The sequence below is a fragment of the Epinephelus moara genome, chromosome 22, assembly GCF_006386435.1.
Source record: "Epinephelus moara isolate mb chromosome 22, YSFRI_EMoa_1.0, whole genome shotgun sequence".
NCBI lineage: Eukaryota > Metazoa > Chordata > Actinopteri > Perciformes > Serranidae > Epinephelus > Epinephelus moara.
The window spans coordinates 22,491,559-22,515,708 of NC_065527.1; the positions used below are offsets into that span (position 1 = coordinate 22,491,559).

General features: G+C 44.9%; 1 protein-coding gene across 3 annotated transcripts in view; it reads right to left on the reverse strand.

Moving 5' to 3' along the window:
• The window catches only part of ash1l (ash1 (absent, small, or homeotic)-like (Drosophila)), a 39,202-nt gene extending 17,033 nt beyond the window's left edge, over nt 1-22,169 (reverse strand). For 2 of the 3 annotated variants that reach the window (XM_050033881.1, XM_050033879.1), the window contains exons 1-12: nt 22,024-22,169; nt 20,895-20,989; nt 17,204-18,006; nt 11,979-16,395; nt 6,352-7,018; nt 6,011-6,184; nt 5,779-5,873; nt 4,611-4,684; nt 4,408-4,453; nt 4,054-4,162; nt 1,995-2,201; nt 1,638-1,784 (exon numbers count right to left, since the gene is read on the reverse strand). In XM_050033881.1, coding sequence (XP_049889838.1) covers nt 1,638-1,784; nt 1,995-2,201; nt 4,054-4,162; nt 4,408-4,453; nt 4,611-4,684; nt 5,779-5,873; nt 6,011-6,184; nt 6,352-7,018; nt 11,979-16,395; nt 17,204-17,812 — 6,545 coding nt within the window. In that variant the 5' untranslated portion in view covers nt 17,813-18,006; nt 20,895-20,989; nt 22,024-22,169. Of the gene's footprint in view, nt 1-1,637; nt 1,785-1,994; nt 2,202-4,053; nt 4,163-4,407; nt 4,454-4,610; nt 4,685-5,778; nt 5,874-6,010; nt 6,185-6,351; nt 7,019-11,978; nt 16,396-17,203; nt 18,007-20,894; nt 20,990-21,927 lie in introns of all 3 variants that reach the window. The other variant, XM_050033880.1, reaches the window with a different exon arrangement.
• Nucleotides 22,170-24,150: the final 1,981 nt, after the last annotated feature.

Consider the following 24,150-nt stretch of genomic DNA (forward strand, 5'->3'; position numbering starts at 1 on the left):
AATGCCATTAGCACTACAACAAACCCACGCCCCGGTGTTGGTGTTAACAGGGGGGCGGGATTTTTAGGTCACAATGTTAAGCTCAGGGGTCGATGACTAACACCGATCAGCAATGGACGATGGCATCATCCATTAGCCCAGCTCTTATTTGTAATAAGGCCTCAGAATATGCTGTTTACATGATTGGTTATATTCAGAATAATACTTGTATATTAGTGTGCATGTAAACAATCACTCAAACGCTCTAAACTGGTGACACATGTTGCCCATTCACCATATACAGGCAAACCACATCTAAGACAAAATCCCGATCGGTCTCACTTAAAAAAGTCAGGCACAGGGAGGGAGGCCTCCTCAGCCAGGTCTCCAACTGCAGCGGATTTAGCCATGCTGTGAGAACAATCCCTCAGGAAACCAGTGAATTGTTTTGGCGTGGTGCAGGGCCTTTAAGCCATTTAGGTCTCTGAACACTGGCAGAGACTGACTGAGGTGATCTCATCAGATTACCACCGCACAACCACATTAATAAGGCTGGGGTTTCAAGGCAGAGCTTTCTCATTTACAATGAAGTGCACCTGCTACACGTGTCCCTTTTAGAGCGCGTGTAAGATAACCCAAACAAGAGCAACCCAATATTGGCGAACATACAACACTGTGGCTACTTAGGTTTAAGTGGTTTGTATCTGTAATAAAACCACACAACTTCAAAAAACTTTTAAATATGACTAAAACTTTCTGCCATCATAAGAAAACCTGAAACCACTACAAACAAGCTTGTATTTAAGAGCATTAAACTGCACACACACAGTGATTTATAGCTACAAGCTTCATAATACTGTGTGGTTACTTACACTGAAACCCTTGATATCTGATAACAAAATGATTATTTCTATGCTGAATATCTTCCTCTCCTTTCTGGTAATTTCACTACACTCAGTTTGCCTCTTACAGAGTGAGTAAGAAATTACCCAACCCACGAGAACCATCAGGCACACAAGCAGATAGCAATTAACTGAAACTATTTAGGTAATAAGCTGGTATTTTCCAGTTCGTTAACCGTAAGGGACGGAAGCATTTAGAAAACAAAATACTGAATTATCAAGCTGGAACATTTTCCAATCAGCCTCTCCCACTCTCCTCTCACAGCCATCCAGCAAGACTCTCAGCTTCACTTGTTTAACATTGCCTCTTTAATCCACTCTGTTGATATACCTGACAGTCCTTAAAGGTTCCCTGTGGAGTTTTAGACCTCCAGTAGTGCTATGGGGCTGTTTTTACATGAGCGGGTCTGCGTTTTGTTTGGCTTGTGCACACATGCACGGAATGCATAGTGATACCAATACTATTCTACTTATCTACAGGTGTCCCGTGTTCTCCTTTGAGAAAATATCATAAACCAAAATGGAGAAAGTCATATTTTATATTTTTTTAGTTTCCTGCAGTATGCTTCTTTGCCATCACAGTCAAACTAAAGCAGTTTATGCCAGGTCTGGCTCAATTATCCGTCCTTAACGGCTCGTGGCAATTGCTCATGTTCGTGCCCGAAAAGGCTTAGCCAAATCTGTGCTTTGGTGAGAACCCAAAAGCACCACAAGGACATCAGGAGGGAACTGGTTTAAAGCTGCCATGACACCCACCACTTCTGCATCTCACAGTTGGGTTCACAGCTGTGGTTTATGAAGCGTGCCTCATTGCCCATTCTGTAGCTGTCGATCACCATGCCGCTATCCAGGTTCAGACAGTAGTGGCCACTGTGGGAGAAGTACTGCTCCATCATACGGCTCCTGGAATTCGGTAAAAGAGCGAGAGTGGAAGATTAAAAGAGAGGTTTCATTAATTTAATTAGGTCAAGATAAATTCCTGAAATGAGGAAGTGAAACAGGCAGAAAAACAGATGCAGAATATTCTAAATCATCTCCTGTTCACACACTTTCTGGGGCACGTCTGTCAACCAACAAGGATTTCTTGCATAATTAGTGATGCAATGGTCTCACCTAAACTCCTGTTCGCTGACCACCTCTCCCAGGTACTCGATGATAAACTGTCCAGAGCGGAGTGATTCCTTGGTGCGGATTCCCCAGCCTTTGCCCTCAGCACGGAATCGCTCCAGACACTGAACCCACTCATGTCTCTGGATGTGCTGGTTGTCACACTTGTCACCAGATGGACAGGTGCTGGGAGAGCATTCAGCAAAACTCATCCTAGGGAAATTAAAAAAATATTAAATGAGGCGGGCTTTTAACAACATGATGCTTTGCTTAATTACTAAATAAACTACAAAAAGGCACTCAGTAGAGTGCGGGACTCTGTCAGGCAGCCACATTCTGGCTGCCTGAGCTGACTGCGGCCACTCTAGACAATTCTTGTAATTATACAGCAGACGTAAAGCAGCACATTTCAGATGATGCGATATAATGATGAGGATGAATGTAATTTTAACGACTAAAAACACAGCCACAAATCTTTGATCCATATAATTTTTGGACTTTTAACAGAATTAATTTTGGCTGCATGCAACGGCAAAACACAATAGGAAATAACAATAAACATCATTAAAAGAGACAAAAAAAAGAAATCATGTAACTAAGATAAAAGCACACGTCAAGGAAAAATGACCAAATCAACAAAATCTGTAAGTCTACAAAATCTGGCAGGCAAATCGCTCCAGTTCTGAAAATGCTCGCTGTGGTATGAAGTTGTGCAAAAGAAAACCAGATTGCAGCTGTACTGCAGAGACCTGCGCACAGTGAAATTGTCCCTACCGACTCCCTTACAGTCAAGATGGCCGCAAGGAAAATAAAAATAAGGATTTGTTCATCTCATATTGTGTCTTAGATTAGTGGATCAACACATATTGGGTATTGAATTAATCTGCAGATGCTTCAGTTCCAAATGAGACTAAACTTTTCTATGGATGTGAGTTTTTAAGCCACAATGAAGGCCAAAATGTGGCCTGCAACAGATGGTAAGACTTGTTGTTTTTAGCCAAGCTAATTTTCGAAAAGACTTGGGGCTCCTACCAGCTGGTTAAGAGGAGAGAGGAGTCAGCTTTCAAAAGCCCTTTTTACACAGAGATTGTATTATAGGCCTGCTACATAGTTCCTTCCTGATGCCGCCTTTGCATTTTTACACAGAACTAAACAACAATGGCATCATGCCGCTCCAGTGTGTGATAACAGACAGCATGCCAGCATCACAGAATCAAAAGAGGTGTGGCAGGCGTGACGTAATACAACAGCTTCAGCCTTAACGTGACATAAAACATACATAATAGGAGCCCTTTATCAACAATAACAGTGGTATAACATGGAAATAACAATCATTCACCATCTCTGTTATATGCCAGCTGATCTCATCCTCTGCTTGGAGTAAAAGGATTCCCGGACCTTATTGTTTTCCCAATTTGCGGACATTTACGGCAGCTGTCAGTCTTCTTCAAGTTAGCCGCTAACTGCTAACAACTACTTTTTAAATCTCCCGGGGTGGGTTGCAGGCATAACACATTGTCAACGCACCACACCCATAATGCACTTGATCCTGTCCTGTTGGTTGTTGTGTTTATACAGACGCTGTTAGTACCACCCATGGCGGCTTAAAGGCGAGACGCTCTGCCCCCCATTCCACAGATGTACTTCATATACAGCACGGCGAGGGGGCATAAGGGTGTGATATTTCCACCTTGAACAGGCAGTGTGGAAGGGGCTAATGATGGTATAAAACAGTCACCAACCAACACAGATTTTTCGACAATTGTAAATCACTGCAACCACAAGAGCTCCTTGAGCATACAGTCATCTATGTGCACACAAGATATTAGGCTGATTGGTCCAGTAGTATGTGAGATTAGCCAGACAGATACAGTCACTCATGCATGCACACACACAGCCAAATGCATGATCCCCTCCAGGCTTATGCCTAGCAGGGATAACAAATATATACAGCATTCCTAAGCAAACATTTGACTAAACCTGAGTGTTGACTTTTGACATATAATCAGATTTCCAACGGGAAACCTGCTTAAAGCCGCCACTATGTGCTGTGAATTGTCTTTACCTGTTCAGGCAGTCATCCATGCATCCCTTTTCATTCGAGTCTTCACGAGGTTTACAGTTGCATGTAGTTGTTTCATAACCAGAGAGAGGCTTCACATCCACATAGACATCTGTGACACAAATGGGGGATTACAGTTTTACATTTACAGTTATTAACACTGTCATAAACTGTGACCAGCAGTGGGAGCATTGAGCATTTTTAATTTCTGTTTTACAAACAATGCATGTAATTAATGAAAAGGACTACAACAGTCAAAGCAACCAACATACTGAAACAAATATATGCAAGCACACAAACTGATCAGGCTACAAATTACACTATGGTTTAATCACTGGAACAAAGCCGGACACTCACTTGATCTGATCTTTTTATAAAGGGGGACATCCGGCCTCTTGTAAAGCTGAAACACAAAAACAGAACAGTTAACACAAAGGGGTAAAAAACAGAAACAAATAATTATGTGGGACACTATGGGGACTGTATCTTTTGAAACAATCTGTTAGTAGTTTACTGTAAGCACAGGAAAACCCTACAAACACTTATTGATGATTGATTACCTGATCGTGTTTCCACAGCCATAGGATGTCATAAGGCAACTGGAAATCAATGCGCTTCTGTCTCAGGTACTTCCCTGAATAAACAAAGCAGGGGAAATTTGGGAGGAGAAAATGAAATTGAAACCTAAAAGAAGATGGAAGCAACTTTTACATGTACACAGTCATATATATAAATCACATTTATATTCACAGACGCTATTAAAATGAGAAGTTCGACCTCTTGATGAAACATTTTGTGTGTTTCATCTCATCATAGCTGAAAATACAGGCCTGTAGTGACTGAAAAGGGAAGAGTCATGTTCCTAGAAACAGGTTTACTGAGTAATCTGGATAGTTTTGATAAGTGACCCCAGAGGCCCTGGGGAACTGAAGTACAACGAGCCGTTGTGGATTTTAGACTGAAAAACTGACTACAGGGTTACTTAAGGCAAATAAATAATAAGAACTTATAAGACTTTTATAATGTCTCTCAGAATGACATTTGAGTCCATTTTTACACTAAAAATTGTAGGAAAAAAACATGAACTGACATCAATTACTTTACTTTTGCCCAAATGTTTATTTTAACAGAAAAATGACTTTTTTGTCTCATGGTGGAGATGAGGGTACAACAGAAATAGGAAGTACCTGCCATTTGTTGGCAGGTTTTCTTGGTGATTTTGTGTTTCTCACTCTGCACGTGGGATTCCACTGCCATGATTCCCATCGTGCCGAGTTTGAAATTTTTCTTTGCATAATATACATTGAGCCTCATATGCATTGCCTTGTACCGGTTTCAGACATGCCACAGGATCTTGGTGAAACAGCCAATTTTTCATTGAATTTGCACTCCCTGGGTCATCCAGGGTACAGTGACAGCAAGCTATCAGAGCGTGGATCCTCCATCCCGGCCAGAAACAAAATATGATTGTGGTTTGATCCACTGTCCTGATCTGAGTGGCGTTAATGCGAGAGGAATTGGTAGATTATTTTTAAAAAGTAGATGTTGCCAGTTATTTGACAGTTTACAATACAACATTTGAAAAACACCAAGCTTTTCCATGACATTTCAAGGACCCAAAATAAAGGTCCCCCCCCCCCCCCCACCTGCCAAGCGTTGAAACTGCCTGTTTAAATAGAAACTACAGGGTGCAGTGCAAAAAAAAAGTGATTTCAATTTGAGACTTACCAACATGTATAGGAGCTGGAAACAATCCATACTCATGTTCCCCAGGTATGTATTCAAGCTTCTCTTTCTTTAGCTGCAGGAGCTGACTTCGGGGGCTACAGGGATTGGTACAGAAATGATATGATATAAGAGGCAGATCACAAGCACTCCAGAGAAGCTGTATATGGGGCACTGACTTCTAAAGTAAACATCAATATCAGAAGATTTAGTTTAAGATTTCTTTGCAACTCACTCTTCAGTCTTGTACACATCAGAGTAAAGTCCCGCCTTCTGAAACTTCTTCTTTGGAGGTCTGGCTGCTCTCTTCTCCCGTTGGCTGGTTATGGGTATGGGCGGAGCTTGTTCCCTGGAGACAGTGCTGGGGCGTTCTGGGGAGCTGTGGCCATCTGGCTTGCTTTCCATTGAGCTAAAAATAGAACCATGACTTGATTTCTAGTGGTGACTGTATTTAATAAATGTTCCTTTATATGAATCCTAACATTAGTACTCACTGTAAATGTTTGTCAGTGTGCCATAGCTGAGACTTTCAGGTATGAAGGTTAATGTGCAACAGTGTGGTGAAAGACTGCTTACCCACGAAAGTGCTGGAGTTCGTCCTGGGTAAGCCAGCTTCTTCCAGTCCCAGCTCTGGACCTTGCTACCAGGTTGCCCAGGTTCTCCTCTCTGTCTGGCAATCGCTCCTCAGTCTCTTCTACCTCCCCATCCTCTTCTTCCTCCTCTTCTTCCTCATCCCCATCTCCGTCCCAGTGCTTTCTCTTCTGGCCTTTTCTGCGCTGGCCCTGGACTACCGACTCTATAGCATCTGTCACAGTGTCCCCCTCCCACCCTCGGCCCCCTGCTGGCCGTTCTGTCCCTCTGTCCCTGTGCCGGGTCTGATTCAACTCAACCACTGGCGGAGGGGATGGCGGTGGGGAGGGTAGCGGGTGTTTCCTGGGACGTCCAGGGCCCCTCTTCTTCACTACGTTGTTCCCTGTACGAGCCTGTCTCTGCAGCTTCTTGGCACGCAGGATTTTGTTGACATGGTGCAGGCTGTGTTTGGATGGCTGTGCCCGATGGGAGTGGTGGGGCAGAGAGGCATCCAGGCAACAGTCCTGAGAGGGGGAGAGGCAGGAGGAAGAAGCGGAGCCGTGGGAGTGAAACAGTGAAGGTTGGTGATGGTGCTGCTGCCGGTTGTGTACAGATCCCTCAGGCCCTTCAGGGGGCGAGAGGGCAACACCTCTTGTCTGGACACCTGATGAGCCTAGTCAAAGGAGACGAAAAAATTGATACTACATATGTTGCACTAAGTATTAAAGCACAGAACACACATTTTAAGCAATTCCTAGCATTTGTAAGTGGCTTTAGAAAAGATGAGACAGTCAACAAACTGGGTGATACTGTGGCTATGCATAAGCTGAATGACAAAGCAGTCTCTGGCTGATGTTTATTAATTTCAACTTTTTAGGGTTTTCCCTGGCTCAAAATCAGGCGGAGGTGATACCATCCTGAGCATGTGTACACACGTGCATATCTACTGTGGCATCAACTGGCTCAAGCAAACACTTATTTACAAGCAACATATTTTGGGAGTCCTGTCTGGTGTTCCCAACAAGACCCTGGACAGGCTCCTCTATGTGCAGAACTCAGCTGCCAGGGTGGCACACCAACCGCACTCTCATCTAACATCACTGGCTTCCGGTCAAATCCTGCATCCACCTACGAATCCCTCCATAGTCTTGCCCCCCAGTTCCTGTCTGACCTCCTCCACTCCTATACCCTGTCCTGGAACTTTTTCCAATGCTTTCAAATTCATGCATTCATCAATGCAGTTAACTTCTTAAAATAAAAAAGATGCGGGCCACATATTATTGAACAGAACATGAATTGCATACTGTTTCAAGGGAAATATTACAGTAGGCTATGCAAACACTGGACGCTATGCAGACGTGTGTATATCCCATATAAATGTATATCCCACAATGGACAAGCATGAGCATCCGCAGATGGTTGTAATCCGACTGGCACCCCCTGGTTCAAAATTGAGGGTATGGAGGTAGGTTGAAGGGGAAAGGAACCTGGACAAGAGCCACACTGTATGCAAGTAAAATAATCTGTTTATTCAATTATAGATCACCAATAATTTCATATGCTATTTTTTTTTTTAAAAAAAAGAGAAAAATAACGTGTTGAAATCAAACATTTTGATGCATTTTGATGCATCGATTATCGTTTTATGATCAAATCGTTACCCTCTGAATCGTAATGAAATCGAATTGTGAGGTGTCTGGAGATTCCCACCCCAACACCTGACAATATAAATCTGTATTAAACGATGGACGTCAGTGAAAAGGAGACGAATAATGACCTCATCAGCTGTTTTTCATATTTATAGGGCCAGGACCAGTCCAGGAAAAATCAGATGGCTCTTTTCTTCCTTTCACTGTTTTGGCAACACCTTTCCCAGTGCATTGTGCTGATTACAACACAGTGCCACCACACTGGTGTAACACAGCTATTCCAGTTATGAATAAGAGCCTTTTGTCGAAAGCTGGAGGCGGGGTGAAATCTGACGTAGGTGGCCGCCTTGTGATACATTATACAGGAAGAGCCCTGCTTTTATGACAATTTGGAAACCACCAAGACACCTGGAGTCAACAGAAAGATTTGTTTGACACTGCTTTACACCTCTAGCAACAAGTACTTGGCTTACACAGCATAAATGTCGATGTTATCCCTACCAAGGTGATATTTGTAACAAGAATTCAATGGTAAAAGTGGTCGTAGAGTGATAGTACATAGAGTAGTTTTCTTCATTTATTCACCATCCCTCAACTGCTCCATATTTTCTCTGACTCTCCTCCTGACACTTTATATCATTTTCCAATTTTGCATCTTCCTTCAAATCTCTTTCCTCTTTTACATTATCCTTAAACTCATATTTCACCCTCATCTTTCACACTTTCCCTTTCCTATTTCCCATCTTTTGACGTTACAAGACTCACTTACAAGCTTCACTTCCCGCACATCTTCCTCTCCTCTTCTTGTCTTTTCTCCTCATTAAGATTGTTCTCCTGTGCCTCGTCATCCTGACTTCCTCACCCTCTCCCTCCTTCCTCTCCTTGACTGACCTTAGAAAACCCTCTTCTACATCTTTTCATTTGTCACACACTCACCCATGTCTTCCAAGAACCTTGACTTTAATGGAATTTGATTTTAAACAGAAATTCTATCATTTATTCATATTTCAAATCTGTCTTAACATTGACCTACAGTGGAAAAGTTGCAAAAAGGCTATTCATTATTCAGTTATTCATTAAAAATGATAATTATTTAAATTAATACATCTTTACTACACTAGGAACTAGTTACTGCACTACCAACATACGTCTATCAGAAGCATCATTATGTTTCAACCATGGGGCAAGGATCAATGAAAGAGGGTTACCCCATGACCCATAAAGACTAGACACAGCGAGATCAGTAAGCCCACACGTGACCCAAGTCAGCGGGTAAGAGAGGGTCAAAGGGGATTGACTGATTAACTAACTTATCAGAGTGGACAACAGTTTTAACCATTGCATGACCACTGCCCCACCCCCTGTGTTGTATGAACAGCTTGGCATGTGGTCATGATGGGTTACCTTGCATGGTCTGGTGCAGGTTGTCATGCAGGCATAATATGGCTTATGTGAAGCTAAAGATGGTAACTTTAATGAAAAAATAACTTTTTTGTATTCGCTGAAACTATCACTATCATACTCCTCTGCCTACTCTATTGTCTTGTAGCATTTATCATAGCCTAAGTTCATGTGAACAAAAACAAAAAATCAGAGCCAAAGAGTCTCTAAATCAGCTGTCAATCATGTCAATCGTTGCTTGTAAACTTCGGTCAAACTGTCAAACTAGGCAGCACTGATCAAATATGAACCACGATCCCATTACTGCATGGTCTATTTCCCACCTCAAATGTTTTTAGAAACATATTTTAATGTACTGTATAGGTGTAAAAGGAGCAAGTTTGTGAGCAAGCACTGCCCACCAGCCCAACTTTCTCACTGTCACTATATTCTGAAAGAAGTACACAAGACAGTCTGTGAAATCATGTCACTCCTCCCCTCCTACACCACGGTCAGCAGCAACCAATCAGAGCCAAGGAGTCTCTAACCTGGCTGTCAGTTGCTCTGTGAACTGCAGTCAAAACAGGCAGCGCTGATCAAATATGAATCACGATTCTGTTACAGCATTGCCTATTTCTCGCCTTAAATGTTTTCAGAAACATATTTTAGTGTACTGTTTGGCTGTAAAGTGAGAAAGTTGGTCCAGCTGGTGGGCACTTTAGTCGACTGTATCCAACATGGCAGCCAGGTCACAAATGTTCTCATTGATTCATATCAATGATAATTGATTCATATTTCTTGATCTGTTTCAAAACCAGCCATATATGATCAGCACTGCCTTGTTTGACAGCAGTTGACGGAGCGACTGACAGCAGCTAGAGACCCTGGGCTTTGATTGGTTGCTGCTGACAGCGGTGCATTCTGATTCTAGTGAATGCCATTTGAGGCTGTAGGAGGGGAGGAGTGACATGATTTTACAGACTGTCTCATGTATTTCTTTCAGAATATTGGGACAGTTTCAGCAAATATGATACAAAATTATTTTCATTTCAACTATCTTTAACAGTGGGTGATGGAAACAAATATTTATTTGCATTTTCTTTTGTTGACTTGGAAAGTCATTTAAAATCCTAACATACATACCTTTTCACACCCGCTCTTTTATGCTACACCTTATCTTTTGTCTCCCTTGCAGTCATTTTCCCCACTCTCTACCTACACCTCTGTCAGTATGCATCCATCTACTTCCATCAGTTCCCACTTGTCATGTGTGCGAGCCCGGTCCCCACCCTTGGCCTCCTCTACCTTCACAGTCTGCGACCGCTGGTTGACCCTGAGTCCTGAGCTCTAATCCAGGATTACCCTGACATGGTTTGAACTGCATCATGCTGCCTCAATGGGGACCTTACAGCTTCCCACCTCTCTTACTTGCATGCACACAAACAAAAACACCTAGCCCAGCAGTGCTCACACACAGACACACAGGCACAGTAGTCTCAGTCAGGGGGCATGCGGAGTCACACTGATGGAGACCATCACTAAGGCGATGTGTCTTACATCAGCAACATTAGCTCAGTGCAGGTGCTGGGTGTACTGAAGAACAGGACTAGGCCTCACACTGTGGGCTTTTGAGGGAAATGTCTACTAAATATAGCATGTTAACAAAACACTCCACCCCTTTTGCTCTGGCAGGAATGCTATATCAACTGTGGCCAACTGCGGCCATCCACACTCACAGAGGAGCCAGTTTAAGTCATTACATATGCTTTTTTTGCCAAGCCTGTAACCACTAGTAAGAGCTACCAAATGTCAGAAAGTGTACACACAGGGGATGTCACCGTCTTTCAAGGGGACTTTTTTTCACTAAAATAAGTGGCCCGTTCCACTCAGTATTTTCTTTGTACAGATGGGAGACAGCTGAGAGAACTGCAAAGACAGAACACATAATTTTGTTGTTTGATCTAACCATGACTGAGGTATGGATGGTTCCAGCTGTAACCACTACACTACTCCTCAGCACTATGAAGGATTTTCAGGAGATATGCAGGCTTCACTGAGCAGAGATCAAGCAAGATTTGAGAGCCTACTTGCTGTGCCATATGGCAATGTCTGAAATGGTTATTGCCCAAATACATAGTCCTGGAATCAGTGCGGGATCTAATTGATTGCACACTGTTCCAGTTTCACCGTGACTGTGCCAAGCCATAAAGCTCATCAGACATCAGCCAATCATATTCAGCCACAGGATTCTTGATACAACTGCATGCACAGAACTATTTTTGGAACAAGAATTTGGTGCACAATTGACTCCAATAACCTTTAACAATGTCAAATTTAATTTGGGTCAAAAGATTTTCTGCACTGAATATCTCATCACACTCAAGCGTATAAGGCTACATGAATTATAAGGGATTCAATGCAATTAATAGGCACATAAAATGCATATAGCTCCCAGCTGCCATTGTTATTGGTTACTATAGCCTTTTTTATTCTGAATGAACTAAGTAGATGCTGTTGTAACCTACAGTATCAGTGCATGCTCTGCTGTAGTCAGCCCACTCATATAGATCCCTTTACAATTTGACTCAACAAAATTAGACTTACCTATCTCTCTCCTTTCTGCTGATGTTGAGCGGTCCTTCCTCATCGGCCGGTCCATGCGGGAGAAGCTGGAGCTCTCTGTGACTACCTCAGGCTTTCTGTTCCTGCCACTCTTCAGCGTCGTACGGGTGAGAGCAGAGGCAAACAGATTTGTAAGGTTTGGAGAATCATGGGCTCCAGGCTCTACATCCTCCGTGGGGGTGAGAGGCTCCTCGTCCTCGCTGTCCGAGCAGCCAGCTGGATCTTCAGCCCGTCCATCAGAAAACGGACCCTGGCCAGGTGCCACATGACCTCGTGAAAGTTTAGAGTAGTCTGCCTTGGAGCTGCCCATCCTGAACCAGGACTCCACTGGGTGGTGACCTTTTGAGTTGCTACCTAGTGAAAGCCTGGAGGGGCCTAGACAGGACATGGAGGTCTCTTTGCGCTTGTACCTTTCTGCAGATGAGGATGAGGATGAAGAAGGGGAGTTGGCAGAAGTGGAGGCGGCTTGCTTGCTGGCGCCGGCGCTGGAGGTGTCTCGTCCAAAGCGGCATCGTTGTAAAGACTCTGCCATTCCTAAACTGCCAGCTCGCTCCCCTTTCCCTGATGCTGCACTGTCAGAAATCCCTGTACTAGCCCGGCTACCCGATCCTCCTCTTGGTGCTTCCTCTCTGTCCTCCTCAGCACAGCGCTCTCTGTGTTTGTGTCTGTGTTTGTGTTTGTGATGCCAATTAAAGGAAAGCTCAGAGGACATAGGTGGATACAGGACAGGGGACCTTCCTCCTCCCAGGTACTCCTGCCTAAGCAGCTTATGTTTTTTCTTGTGAAATTTAGAGGGGTTCAGCAGGAGATGTGAAGGGTGGTGGTGATGCATGTAAGATGTGGGGGGAGGAGGGGGAAAAGATGGTGAATGGTGAGAGTGGTGGGATGGGGCTGTGTGGGGCGACTGGTGGTGTGGGTGGGGATACAGAGCACTAGCTGGAGGATAGCCTCTGTAATAGCCCAAGCCCAGGGGCCCAGAGGAGTAGGGAACGCTGTAGGAGGGGTGGTAGAAGCCTCCACTGGAGAGTGGGAATCCAAGCCCAGGTACAAAGGGAACCTCAGACATGGACTCCCTCAGTTTGGGAGGGCGTCCCCGCTTCTTCTTCATGTCTGGTTTACGAACATAGTGCAATGGGTCACAGGAGTATGCAGGATGGGAGTAGAAGCTGCCAAAGTTAACCCTGAAGATTGTAGGCAGGAGGTCTCTGTGGACATAGTGATGTGGAGGAGGGCCGCCTGTGCCTCCTATGCCACCAGTGGCCCTGCTCCCCACTCCTGGCACTCTACTTGTTCCTGCTGCTATGCCTATTCCACTGCCGAGCCTGTGCCCTGTGGTACGGTGTGCTATCCGTATTTCACTCAGTCTCATAACTATCTCATCCAGCTCAGCAAGAAAGTCAGGGTCATGCCGTCGGGAGCGCAGCTGCAAGTACTTCTTCTTGCGTTTCCTTTTCTGTCTCTTTAGCTTGTCATAGCCGGGGCACCCATGGCTGCGGCGTTTGCACTTGTGCTTATGTTTCTCTTTGTGTCCTATTAAGGAGGAGGCGGGAGCTGCTGGGTGAGGTCTCCTGGGATCAGGTGATGACCGTGCCCCGTGAGGTGATGGAGAGGGTGAGGGATGCTCCATGAGCACAGCAGAGTGACGCCGCCTGCCTCTGGAATTAAGCCCCACCCCTGGACCCATAGCTGAACCAATGACCCCGGGCATTAATAATCCACTGCCCATCCCCGGTGGAATACCAATTGCACCCAAGCCTCCCGCACCTCCGGCTTTCTCACCCCGGTCAGAGGTGCTGTTATTGTCCGTTCCTATACCACTGTCACTGGGCACTGTCTCCTCACTATGTGACTCACTAACTGGTGACGGAGTGGCCTCTTTTAGCTCACTCAGGGGGGCAGGGGAGGTGGGATGGAGCGGCCTAGGAGGGGAAAGCTTATGATAATGGTAGTGCTGCCTGTAATGATGGTGGTGGTGATGATATCCACGGCAAGATGACTTTTTCTGGGAAGCTGCTGTGGCCGTAGATGATGACATTGAGCCCAACCCTGGGTTGCGAGGATTAGGAGCTGAAAAAGTTGGGGGAGGGAAGGAGAACGTGTTGTGGCCATGATGGGAGTTAGAATAGTGAGAGTGACCTGCAAAGTGCACTGAGCCTGGCTCCACAAAGCTGGCATCGCTGATGGGACTGTGGCCTCCACTAGACTGTGACAGGGAGGGGGAGGGAAAGACCTCTGAAGAGGAGAGCTGGTGCTGTTGCTGGGACTGTGATTGATGATGATGGAGAGGGGAAGTGGTGTTTGGAGACAGAAAGGGTTCTGGTGGTGGTGTTGAAGCTGTGGCATTAGCCGATTTTGGTTTCCGGCCTCTTCTCTTACCCATGTATATTGTGCCCTTTTTACTTACGTTAATTTGTGGCCCTAGTTTTCCTCCAAAAGAAGCAGCCAAGGAGGACAATGATTGGGTCGCAGCTTCCACAGAGCCAACCACCCCACTGGTAGTACATTTAGGGGTGTCTTCTGGTCTTGGGCCTAACAAGATTTGACTGAGAATACGCTTTCGTTTCATACTTTTCATCTTATTGATCTTGCCTATAATAGTTTTCATGATAAGCTGCCCATTTCCTTTGCTGCGGAACCGCTTGTCTCCCATGTCCCCTGACTCTGGTGCCAACGTGGGAGGCTGACCCTCCTGGGGTAAGGTAGGAGGAAGGCGCTTGGGGCGTCCACGTTTTCTAGGCATAGGTTTAGGGGGGTTCAGGTCCACCTCTGGGTGAAGAACAGGGGGGTCCTGCTCTTCTTTGGACTTCAGTAAAGATGAAAAGACCTTGGAGGGGGCCAGCTTATTAGGAAGGCACCCACGGGCCGGAGCGTCAAGCCTTGGCATTTTGGACTTCGGCCTCCCCCTCTTCTTAGGCTGGGATGGGAAGAGCTGTGACGCTGGACTTTGTGGCACAGGATTTGGTTTGACCTTATTTGGGTTGGGAGGCCTGCCCACAGGTCTTTTAACCAGCGGTGATGGTGTGTCCAAACTTGAAGATAAAGGCATGGTGGTTTTGCTCTGCTCAAAGGGACTGTCCTGGCCTGCTCTTTGACCCTGTGCCTTGTTCATAACACGGGTCCAGCGAGGTTTCCTGCCCCTGCGTTTTTTAAGGGGTTTGCTGTCCTGCTCTGCTGGAGAGTCTATGGATGAATCAGGAGAATCATCTCTTAGAGGCGTTGGTGGGCTTTCATCCTCATCTGGCTCTGGTGAAGAAGATGCCCTTTGTCTTACAGGCTCAGGGGGACTGCTAGTCCGACCAGGTCGACTACTATCCCGATTTGGACTGCGCTTACTTGGACTAGAGCTCTTCCCCCTTTCAACTCGCAGTGACTGATTACTAGCCCCCTTGTCTTTCCCTTCTGGTTTTCCTGATCCTGTTGGAGGAGGGCACTTGGTTAAGTCTCTGGGGCCGTCACTGTCCTGCTCCCTCTCACTTGCACTGCTTTCCTCTGCCAACGCAGGACTCTCTCGTGCATGGTGTCCTTGTGAGGGAGCAGGGGAGCCCAGGTGACTCACTGCACTCACTGTCCTCTGCTCAGCTGAAGCGCTGGAGGATGAAGAAATGGGACAAGATGGTGAAGATGTGGTGTGGGGTAGGCAGTGAGCTGGACGTGACTGTGGTTTAGAAATGCTACTGTTGCTGTTGTCGCTGTTGCTGTCCTTTGACATGGCTGACAGGCGGTTATTGCCACAGGTGAGTCCTGGGCTGCTGCTGCGATTACTGCTGCTGCTGATGCTGTTACCGCTGCTGCTACTAGCTTTCTCAGGCCCCTCTACATCCTCCTTCCTCAGTGGTGTCAGGGGAGGTGAATTTTCCATAAAACTGTCCTTGTTCCTGGAACCATAGGGCCGACCAGGTGGTCGTGACACAGGAGGTGGTGGAGAAAGGTGTACCATTCTTGAATATGTGTTCCTATTGGCCATAGCCCTGTCTCGTTGCTTGGCTGTTGGGGCCATGAAGCCTGAGCTTGGGAGAGGAGGAGCGGGGTCAGTCTTTGCAGGTTTGGCTGGCTTAGGGGTCTTTGATGGAGGGCAAGTCGCTATGAGTTGAGCTAATTTCTCGGTGACTGTGGGTGCTCCCCAATTTTGACCACCCTTGTCCTTCTCTCTCTGACTTTCAGTGCTGTAGGTGTATTGAGGAGGTTTAACAGCTTCAAAGCTGGGTTCTTTTGATGTGGGGAGTGGTGGGGAAGGTGAAGATGTCCGGGCGTTGGGTTGTGGAGTTGGTGTTTTTTTCCCAGGGGGATGTGTTTTGCTGTCTGGTGGAGGGCGGTGAAGGTTAAGGGGTCTCTCAGATGTGGCGGTGGCTGCTTTCATGTCTGGCTTTGTATCAGACTTGCAATCCATCTTTGGTGATCCCTGCAAAAAAAATAAATAAATAAAAAATAGAAAAAGAGATGGGAAGTTAATCATAGGTGGTAACTTAAGAAATACATTGTCCAATCTCTTAATGACATTGATGCATATATTGTTTTTTTTCTAAACAACTATACACATTTTCAAGTACTGTACTAAAGTCATATGCTGATATCTAATGACAAATTTGAAAGAAAAGTGGCAAAATGGAGAGCTGCTATGGCACCAGCGCCACTGAACCCAACACATCTATAACCCCAGCGAAAAGTACAAACTATCAATCAGAAACAGGTTTCAATACCCCTTTACACACTGCAATCCATTGATAAGATTTTCTGTCTGCTGCTCCCCAGCCATGCCCAGGGGGGAAGTTACACTCAACTCAATAACACTTATCAGGGTCAGATTGGGGACAGAGAGGGAGAGCTAGAGAGGGGGTCATGTAGGGGAGGGGGGTGGAGAGGACATGGCCGTGCAGAGACAGAGGATAGACGACACAGACGGAGGGAGATTGGAGGGGGCGGTGCATGATGAATAGAGACAGGCCAACAGAGAAAACAAAGAAAACTAAAGAAGAATTTATGCTCTGCTCTTTATCTGTGCAATAACATGGTAATTACTACGGTAACCTTTTCGTGGACCGCTGCCTTACTGACCACTGACCAATAACATTTTAAGGAAGTAAACACAAGTATGTACACAAAATTAATATAGTGGACAGGCTGGATGTCAACACTGAATGTTTACTTTTGGCAGAGTGTGAATCAATTGCTGAATCAAAATACATAAATCGAGTGTTATCCCTTCTTACCCTTTTTGCCGGAGCGCTCCCATTCACTTGGGAGGGTGACAGGGTGGTAGTGCTGGCAGGAGGAGTAGCAGGAGGAGGTGGCGTCGGTGCTTTAGCAGAGGGGGTTGATGAAGACGATGAGGCAGGTCTGTTGACACTGGGACTCTTCTCCTTATCCTTTTCCCTGCCATGTGAAGGACTCTGGCTCTGAATGCCTGCCCCATCACCTGTAGCCGCTGCACGGTTTCCACGAGCGCCGCCACCTCCACGCCCCGTATGCCTCACAGTGGCCCTGAAGGCTGGTCGGCACACGTAATTCTCCAAGATCTTAGGAGGCTTCTTCATGCGCTTTGCTTGAAGGCCAATCTTAAGTTTGACATTGCCCTCAGACAAGCTGCTCTCTTTGATGGAGAAATGGGACTGGTCACCGCCAGCACCTCCTGGCCCACTTGCTCCTGCCCCTCCTGCACCTGCAGAGGCAGTGGCGGTTCCTTCCTTCTCTCTGTCTCTCTTCTTCTCCTCCTCTTCTTCTTTCTTTCCACCCCCTCCCTCCTTCTCTCGCTCCCCTGAAGGGGCACCTGAGAGGAGAGGGGGTGGAGTTGCAGTTCCTCCTTGATTTTTTTGATCCATCAGAACTTCAAGGGGTGTACAGGTCCACTAGGGAGGGGATGTTGTGGATACCAGGTAGAGTTTTTGCTGGGGGATGGGATAGGGGTTAAGGGGGAAAAGGGGGAGGGGGATAACGGTGAGGGTGAAGCTCTCCTTGTTTTGAGGTGGCTTCTCTCCCTTCCTTGGCTGTCCAGCCCTCTCTCTCCGTCCTTCAACTGTTGAAGTAAAGACAGGTGTAGCAAGGAGAAAGAAGGAAAGGGAGGGTGGAGGGGGGAAATTTCACATTAGTCACCACAACACAGAACATCAACCAAACATTGACAGTTTTAAACAGCGCCCTGCAACAGAGAAGTATAAAATGTCCTATGAATGATGGTGGAAAGCAGACGAGGGCAACCATTTTTATCATCTATTTGGTTAGAGGCCGTCCTTCATCCTGTCTGGGTGACTTTTTATGGTGTGTTCGTCCTCACAGCCTATAACAATCTGTGACCTATTTACACAGCCAAGGATCTTCTACCTGCGAAATGTAACCTTAAGCTCAAGGACTCTGAATTGTCCACCTGAGAACTACAAAGCCCATAAGATCTAGAGTCAATACTTAATCCCACATTGCTGCCACATCTTTCCGAGGTGTTACAGGATAAGATGCCAAGTGAGCAATCCCTTAAGTCTCCTCATTAGCTGCCGTGAAAACGGGTGCCTGTGATGGTGGCAAAGTGCTTATACCCTATGTTAGCACAGCAGCAGCAGAGAGCAGCATGTTTCTTAATTGTGCTCCTTAGAGGGCAGCCCAATTCAATGAAGTTGTCTACAGCTCCCCGTGGCCACTGAGTGATTTAATGCGGATTCGCCCCCAAGCAGGTGCTTTCTCTGGGTGAAGTCATTTGGAGGCAATTCAGAACTGTGACCTCAGCACATTGGGCCCTCTGGGACTAGACAGAGGATCCGGCCGCCTTTCCCAGCCTTCGCCAGCAGCAACTGAGAGTGAGTGATAGAGCGTCAACGTGCCGGCGGTTTCTCTGCGCCCTACATTAGTGGAGAGCACTAAAGGAGCCACTTAATGGAGCCTGAGGAAAGTCATACAAGTCGACACATCACTAAAGTGTCACAGCAAGAGAAAAAAAAAAGAAATCTACCCTACATGGAGTCTTAGACCATGTTTGTTTTGGATTACGACTGTGGAAAACAGTAGTAGAGATTTCTTTTTTTTTGTCGAACCACACAGTAAACGCAGCACGATTTTTTGGAGTCTGGCCTGAAGTTTCCCCACGCCCTCTTTTCTGTGTTTACTTCAATTACTCACTCCATTTCGCCTCAACTGCAGACTCCCCCTTGCTACACATACCACACTCAAATCACACCTCCCTCTTTTCTTTAACACTCCATCAATCTCTGTGTTCTTTCACCGTTTTCTTTAAGCTTTTCCATCCTCTTCCTCCTCTATTTCGCAAACTTGGAAAGCAGTAGTAACAGCACACAAACTAAAGTCACTGTGTTCCTACTTTAATCAGAAACACATTTCACCCACCGCTACCCCCCCCAACTCTGTTCCCTGTGTCCTTCTCTCACAGAGTGACAAATGTTCTCCTCATTCTTTTATACTAAGCGCTCGCACTGATACTAGCTGCTTCCGCTGCCTGACAGCAGCTATGCCAAAAATAAGCTGCTGTAGCACCTAACTCTTTGAGAGGCTACTGACACAACTCTAAAGAAAAGCTCGGCTCCCCGAGAGTCAAAACATTCCCCTTACCTCACACAAGCTAAGCCAGGTCATTTACTGGCACTTGTCCTCCTGTAAATGATCTGACATTGGGCCGAAGCGCTTTCTATTTTGTGATTAATAAGCCTCCACCATAAAGCATATCACTTTCATGTTTAACACTGGGGTACTTTTGTATTTAGAAAGCAGTGCACTGCAGTCATATTGTGTTGTACAGTCATTCTGCGAAACAAGAGAATGACAACACTGCTTGGTTTTAAAGACAGATATCAGTCATGCCTGTATGTTGACTGCTAATACTTCTAGAGGAATAGCCAGGTGTTAAAGTAAAAAGATGGGCACATAAAACATGAACAAATGTCACAAACTGACTGAAAAAAACAAGGGAATCAATAATCAATGTCAGGCCAACAACCTAAGAAATGGCAGAGCAGGCAAGAACGTAGTAAACAACTTCCCGCGCCCCCTCCCACTTCTTTCCTCCCCTTACTCCCTCCCTCCTTTCACTCCCTCCTCACTTTTGCACACGTTGTTCATAACTGCTGATTTCCCTTTACCCATAGCAATAGTATCCAACCCACCCACCCCCCACATCACTCACATGAGAGCTGGCGACTGCCCTCAGAGCTCCCGTGTCATTTCCAGGGCTTTTACTCCATCGGTGTTAGCACAGAGCCCTGCTCAGGAAGGGGGGGGCAGCCAAATTCTTTTACTACTACTACTATTAGTTTGTATCATCTAAAAGCGGAAGTGCTCAAACATAACTGGCCTTACACTAAAGAGGCTGCTGCAATGTTTAAACTTCGGGGATAACCTGAACTGCAGTAAAGGCTGCAATAAATCGGACCGGAATGACAGGTGTCAGTCGGAGCTGCACCCTGCAAACATGCTCCCTCGGTAGTTCCTTCCGTATTAACTGCTTTAAATACACCGCATAGAAAGTGTGTATAATATTTTACGTAATTACACTTTCCCTTGTGTTATGCAAAAAAACATGGTCGGGCTGAGCAAACCAAATAACGTTATCTGCTTTCGGTTTCCTGTACAGTCAACACTGCCCCTCAAGGGACTAACTCGTGTCTGTGAACGCATCACCCTTAATTTTCTCATATCAACTCCGCAAATTCATCCGTGTTTAGTAATCATAATAACTGTGTGTATGAAAAGGAAATCCGGCCTCAGAGACATGCTCTTGCAGTTTTAAGGTGACACTGCAATGCATGCAGCCGAGAAATAATTTAGCAAACACTGACATGCATGTAAACATTCAATAAAAATCGGCTGAAGGGACTTATAACACTAACTTCTATGCTAGTATGGCAACAACAACAATCAGTCTGAAAACCTATTAAAATGCATCATATCATAATAGTCACTCACCTCTGTAATTGTCCAGAAACGGTGTTCACATTATTTGGCTGTGTCCTCCCTTCGTGTGTATCAACGTGGTGGCCACATATTTTATCTTCCAAGTGCTGAATTGCCAAAAACCAAAACATGAAAACTGTCAGATTTGAGCTTTATATCGATGTTGCTTTGAAAGACATAAATCCAAGGCATGAGCTAAAGCGACAATCTGATATTTTGTCCCAAGTGTCCAAGCTACAATTGTATAACAAACGTTTCTGCTGTTTTCAGATGTGCCAAACAGGTTACAACAGGGTGATAATCTTGAATGCAGCCCCAAATCCCAATCAGAAATCAATGCACACAGCTCCTGACCATCTACGAAAAAACTGATTAACCTTGCCAGCTCCAAAACACAAAGTTGTGATGGTGAAGTGCCAGCATGTAAAGCATCCCCCCCAAAATATGCATTTCCATAATGTGTAAGATAATAACAGACAAGGCGGTAAAGTAAAGGGAATTGCGTGGCCACTTGGCGCTCAATAAAACCCACGCATTGTGAAAGGTTTGTGTTTATTTTGTAACAAGCCAGTAGCTACCATCCGTCCAATAATAGACAGCCTGTGCTACATTTTGTATCAATGGCACTGGCAGCGGCTAACTAGCCATCTATCAGCAGCCTGTTTGAGAGCGATTTAGGCAAATTTCGCCCGGCACAGCTTTAACTTACACTGTATGTAGGCTGCAAATGAGTCGCAAACGCCTACAGCTTCCAAACAATCTGTGTAAACCGAGTGAATATGACACAACCCCGCACAAGTGATGCACATAATCTTACATCTCCGTCACATTCTCGTAGGCACTCGTGTTACTACATCTCAGCTACGACGGCTAACGATGCACTAGCATGTCAGCTAAACCAGAATAATCCCCCGACGTTAGTTTAAGGACAAACGCACAGTTAAATCGACAGAAATACACAGGCATAAAAAATAATGGCGAGTTAAATTCCAGCGGTGTAAAATAACAGATGCAGCGCCGTGTAGGTTATTAAAAAAACACTAACTGTCAACAAAATGGCGGCTGCGTTGAATCAACAGAGACCCGAAATGGATCTCCTTCTATTTCTTCCTCCTCGGTGTTAAAATCCTTTTTTCCTTACAGCAACTGGTATCCGTAATATCTCCCGAGATGCTCCGAAATCCACTCCGACACGCCGTTAGCTAGGCCTGGATGTGTCAGCACGGGCCTCTCTCGTTAATCGGGCCTCCATGTCTACTCAGCCCGTATCGCTACTGTGTCAGTACAACACGGGCATTCTCAGTCCCAGAGAGGAGGGAGGGAGGGAGGGGAGGACGGACCGAGGAGGGCGGAGGGGAGAGGGGAGGAAAGGAGAGGAGAGCAAATGTCGGTCGTACGCGGTTCTTGCGGTCCCTGGTCATTGACAAAAATGTCTGTGTTTCATTATTTCACTATTTTCGGTTGCCCGGGGAGCTGTGTTTTTGGGCCGGTCGAGGGTGTGTTTGCTGGTATGCAACAGTCAACTGTCAAACTGGCGGTGCCTAGTGTCAACATAACGTTACAGTATATAAACAGTAGCCTGCAGACAGGAGGAGGCAACGGGAGCACTTTAGCCTATAAATAAATCATTCTGCTCCATAAGGATGTGAGGTCTCCTCTTCTGCTGGAGCTGAAACGATTAGTCGATGAATCGATCAGTGCGTTGACCTTAAATCAGATGGCAACATTTTTTAAATAATTAATCAGTGATTTTTTAAATTTTTTTATTTTTTTATTTTTTTTGCTTTTCTCCATTTTTCCATCATTGCAAATTAAATAGGCTATCATTGGGTTTTTGAGTGTGGCTCACAAAAATAATCTGAAGGTGTCCATTTGAGGATTCTACGGAAGCAGATTGCTGCCACACCAGGAAAAAATAATGGGTCAGTTCTATGTTATAATGTGAGAAGATTATTGTTCTAACAAGACGTTTTTCACATTATAACAATATATTTTCACATTAAAACGTGATAACTTATATAAGAACGTGAAAAGTTTTAGGTTATAATGTGATAATTTATATCGTAAGAACGTTTTCACGTTACAACATGATCATTTAAATTGTTCAGGTGGTGCACATATACTCCAGTTGTGATTTGACACTTGGCTATTTGCAATGAACAGGCATCAACATGGCCCAAAACACGGATAACATGAAACTATATTGTTATAACGTGAAACTTTTCACGTTTTTACAATATATATTATCACGTTATAACATGAAACATTTCACGTTTTTACAATGTAAATTATCACATTATAACATGAAACTTTTCACATTCTTACAATATAAATTATCATGTTATAATGTGAAACTTTTCACACTTTTACAAAATAAATTATCACGTTATAACGTGAAACTATATTGTTATAATGTGAAAAACTCCTTGTTAGAACAATAAACTTTTCACGTTATAACGTAATACTGATCCATTATTTTTGCCTGATGTGGCTTCCGTAGATAGGATATAGTGATGGCCATTTTTCAATTTTTTGCCAATTAAGAAACTAAAAAAAAACACTAAAATCAATAGTTGTGGTGCTATATTGTCCTCTACTCTTTTTTATTTGTTGCTGCATTCGGCTTTTGTCAGATGTGAAATATATTCTATCGTAGGTTTTGCTCTATTTCAGTAGAGCAGTGGTTTTCAACCTTTTTGTGTCAATGACCCCTAAATTCAGGGGTGTTCAGACTTTTTTTTTTAAATGGGGGCCTAATTGGATAATGTGAAAATACCTGGAGGCAGCTGCTTCTCGCATAAAATGGGTTATTTAAAAAAAATCACAAACATACGACAAACACTGTTTCATCTTTCAGCGAAAATGCATTCAACTTTCCACCACTCCTGAAAGCAGCAGTCCACACTGTCAACTTCACACTTCTTCGCTGTTTACTGTCTGTTAATAAAACATGTTACTTCCGCCTGCAGAGTTCCTGCTTGATGTATGTCTGCACACTATATGATAGTCCTGCCATTGTGAGGTGAAGGGAAAAATGCAAAGTGATCTTGCTTGATTAACCAATATTGTGCAGTGTGCCACATATGGGATACTTGAAAAGTCAAGCCAAGGGCCATGACTGGCCCCCAAGCCAGACTTTGGACACACCTGCCTAAATTGATAGGCCTATAGCAGGGGTGTCCAAACTTTTGCCAGTAAGATAATATGAAAATACCTGGGGGTTGTAACACAAAACACAAATGAGAGAAATGCAACTATTTCATCTTTA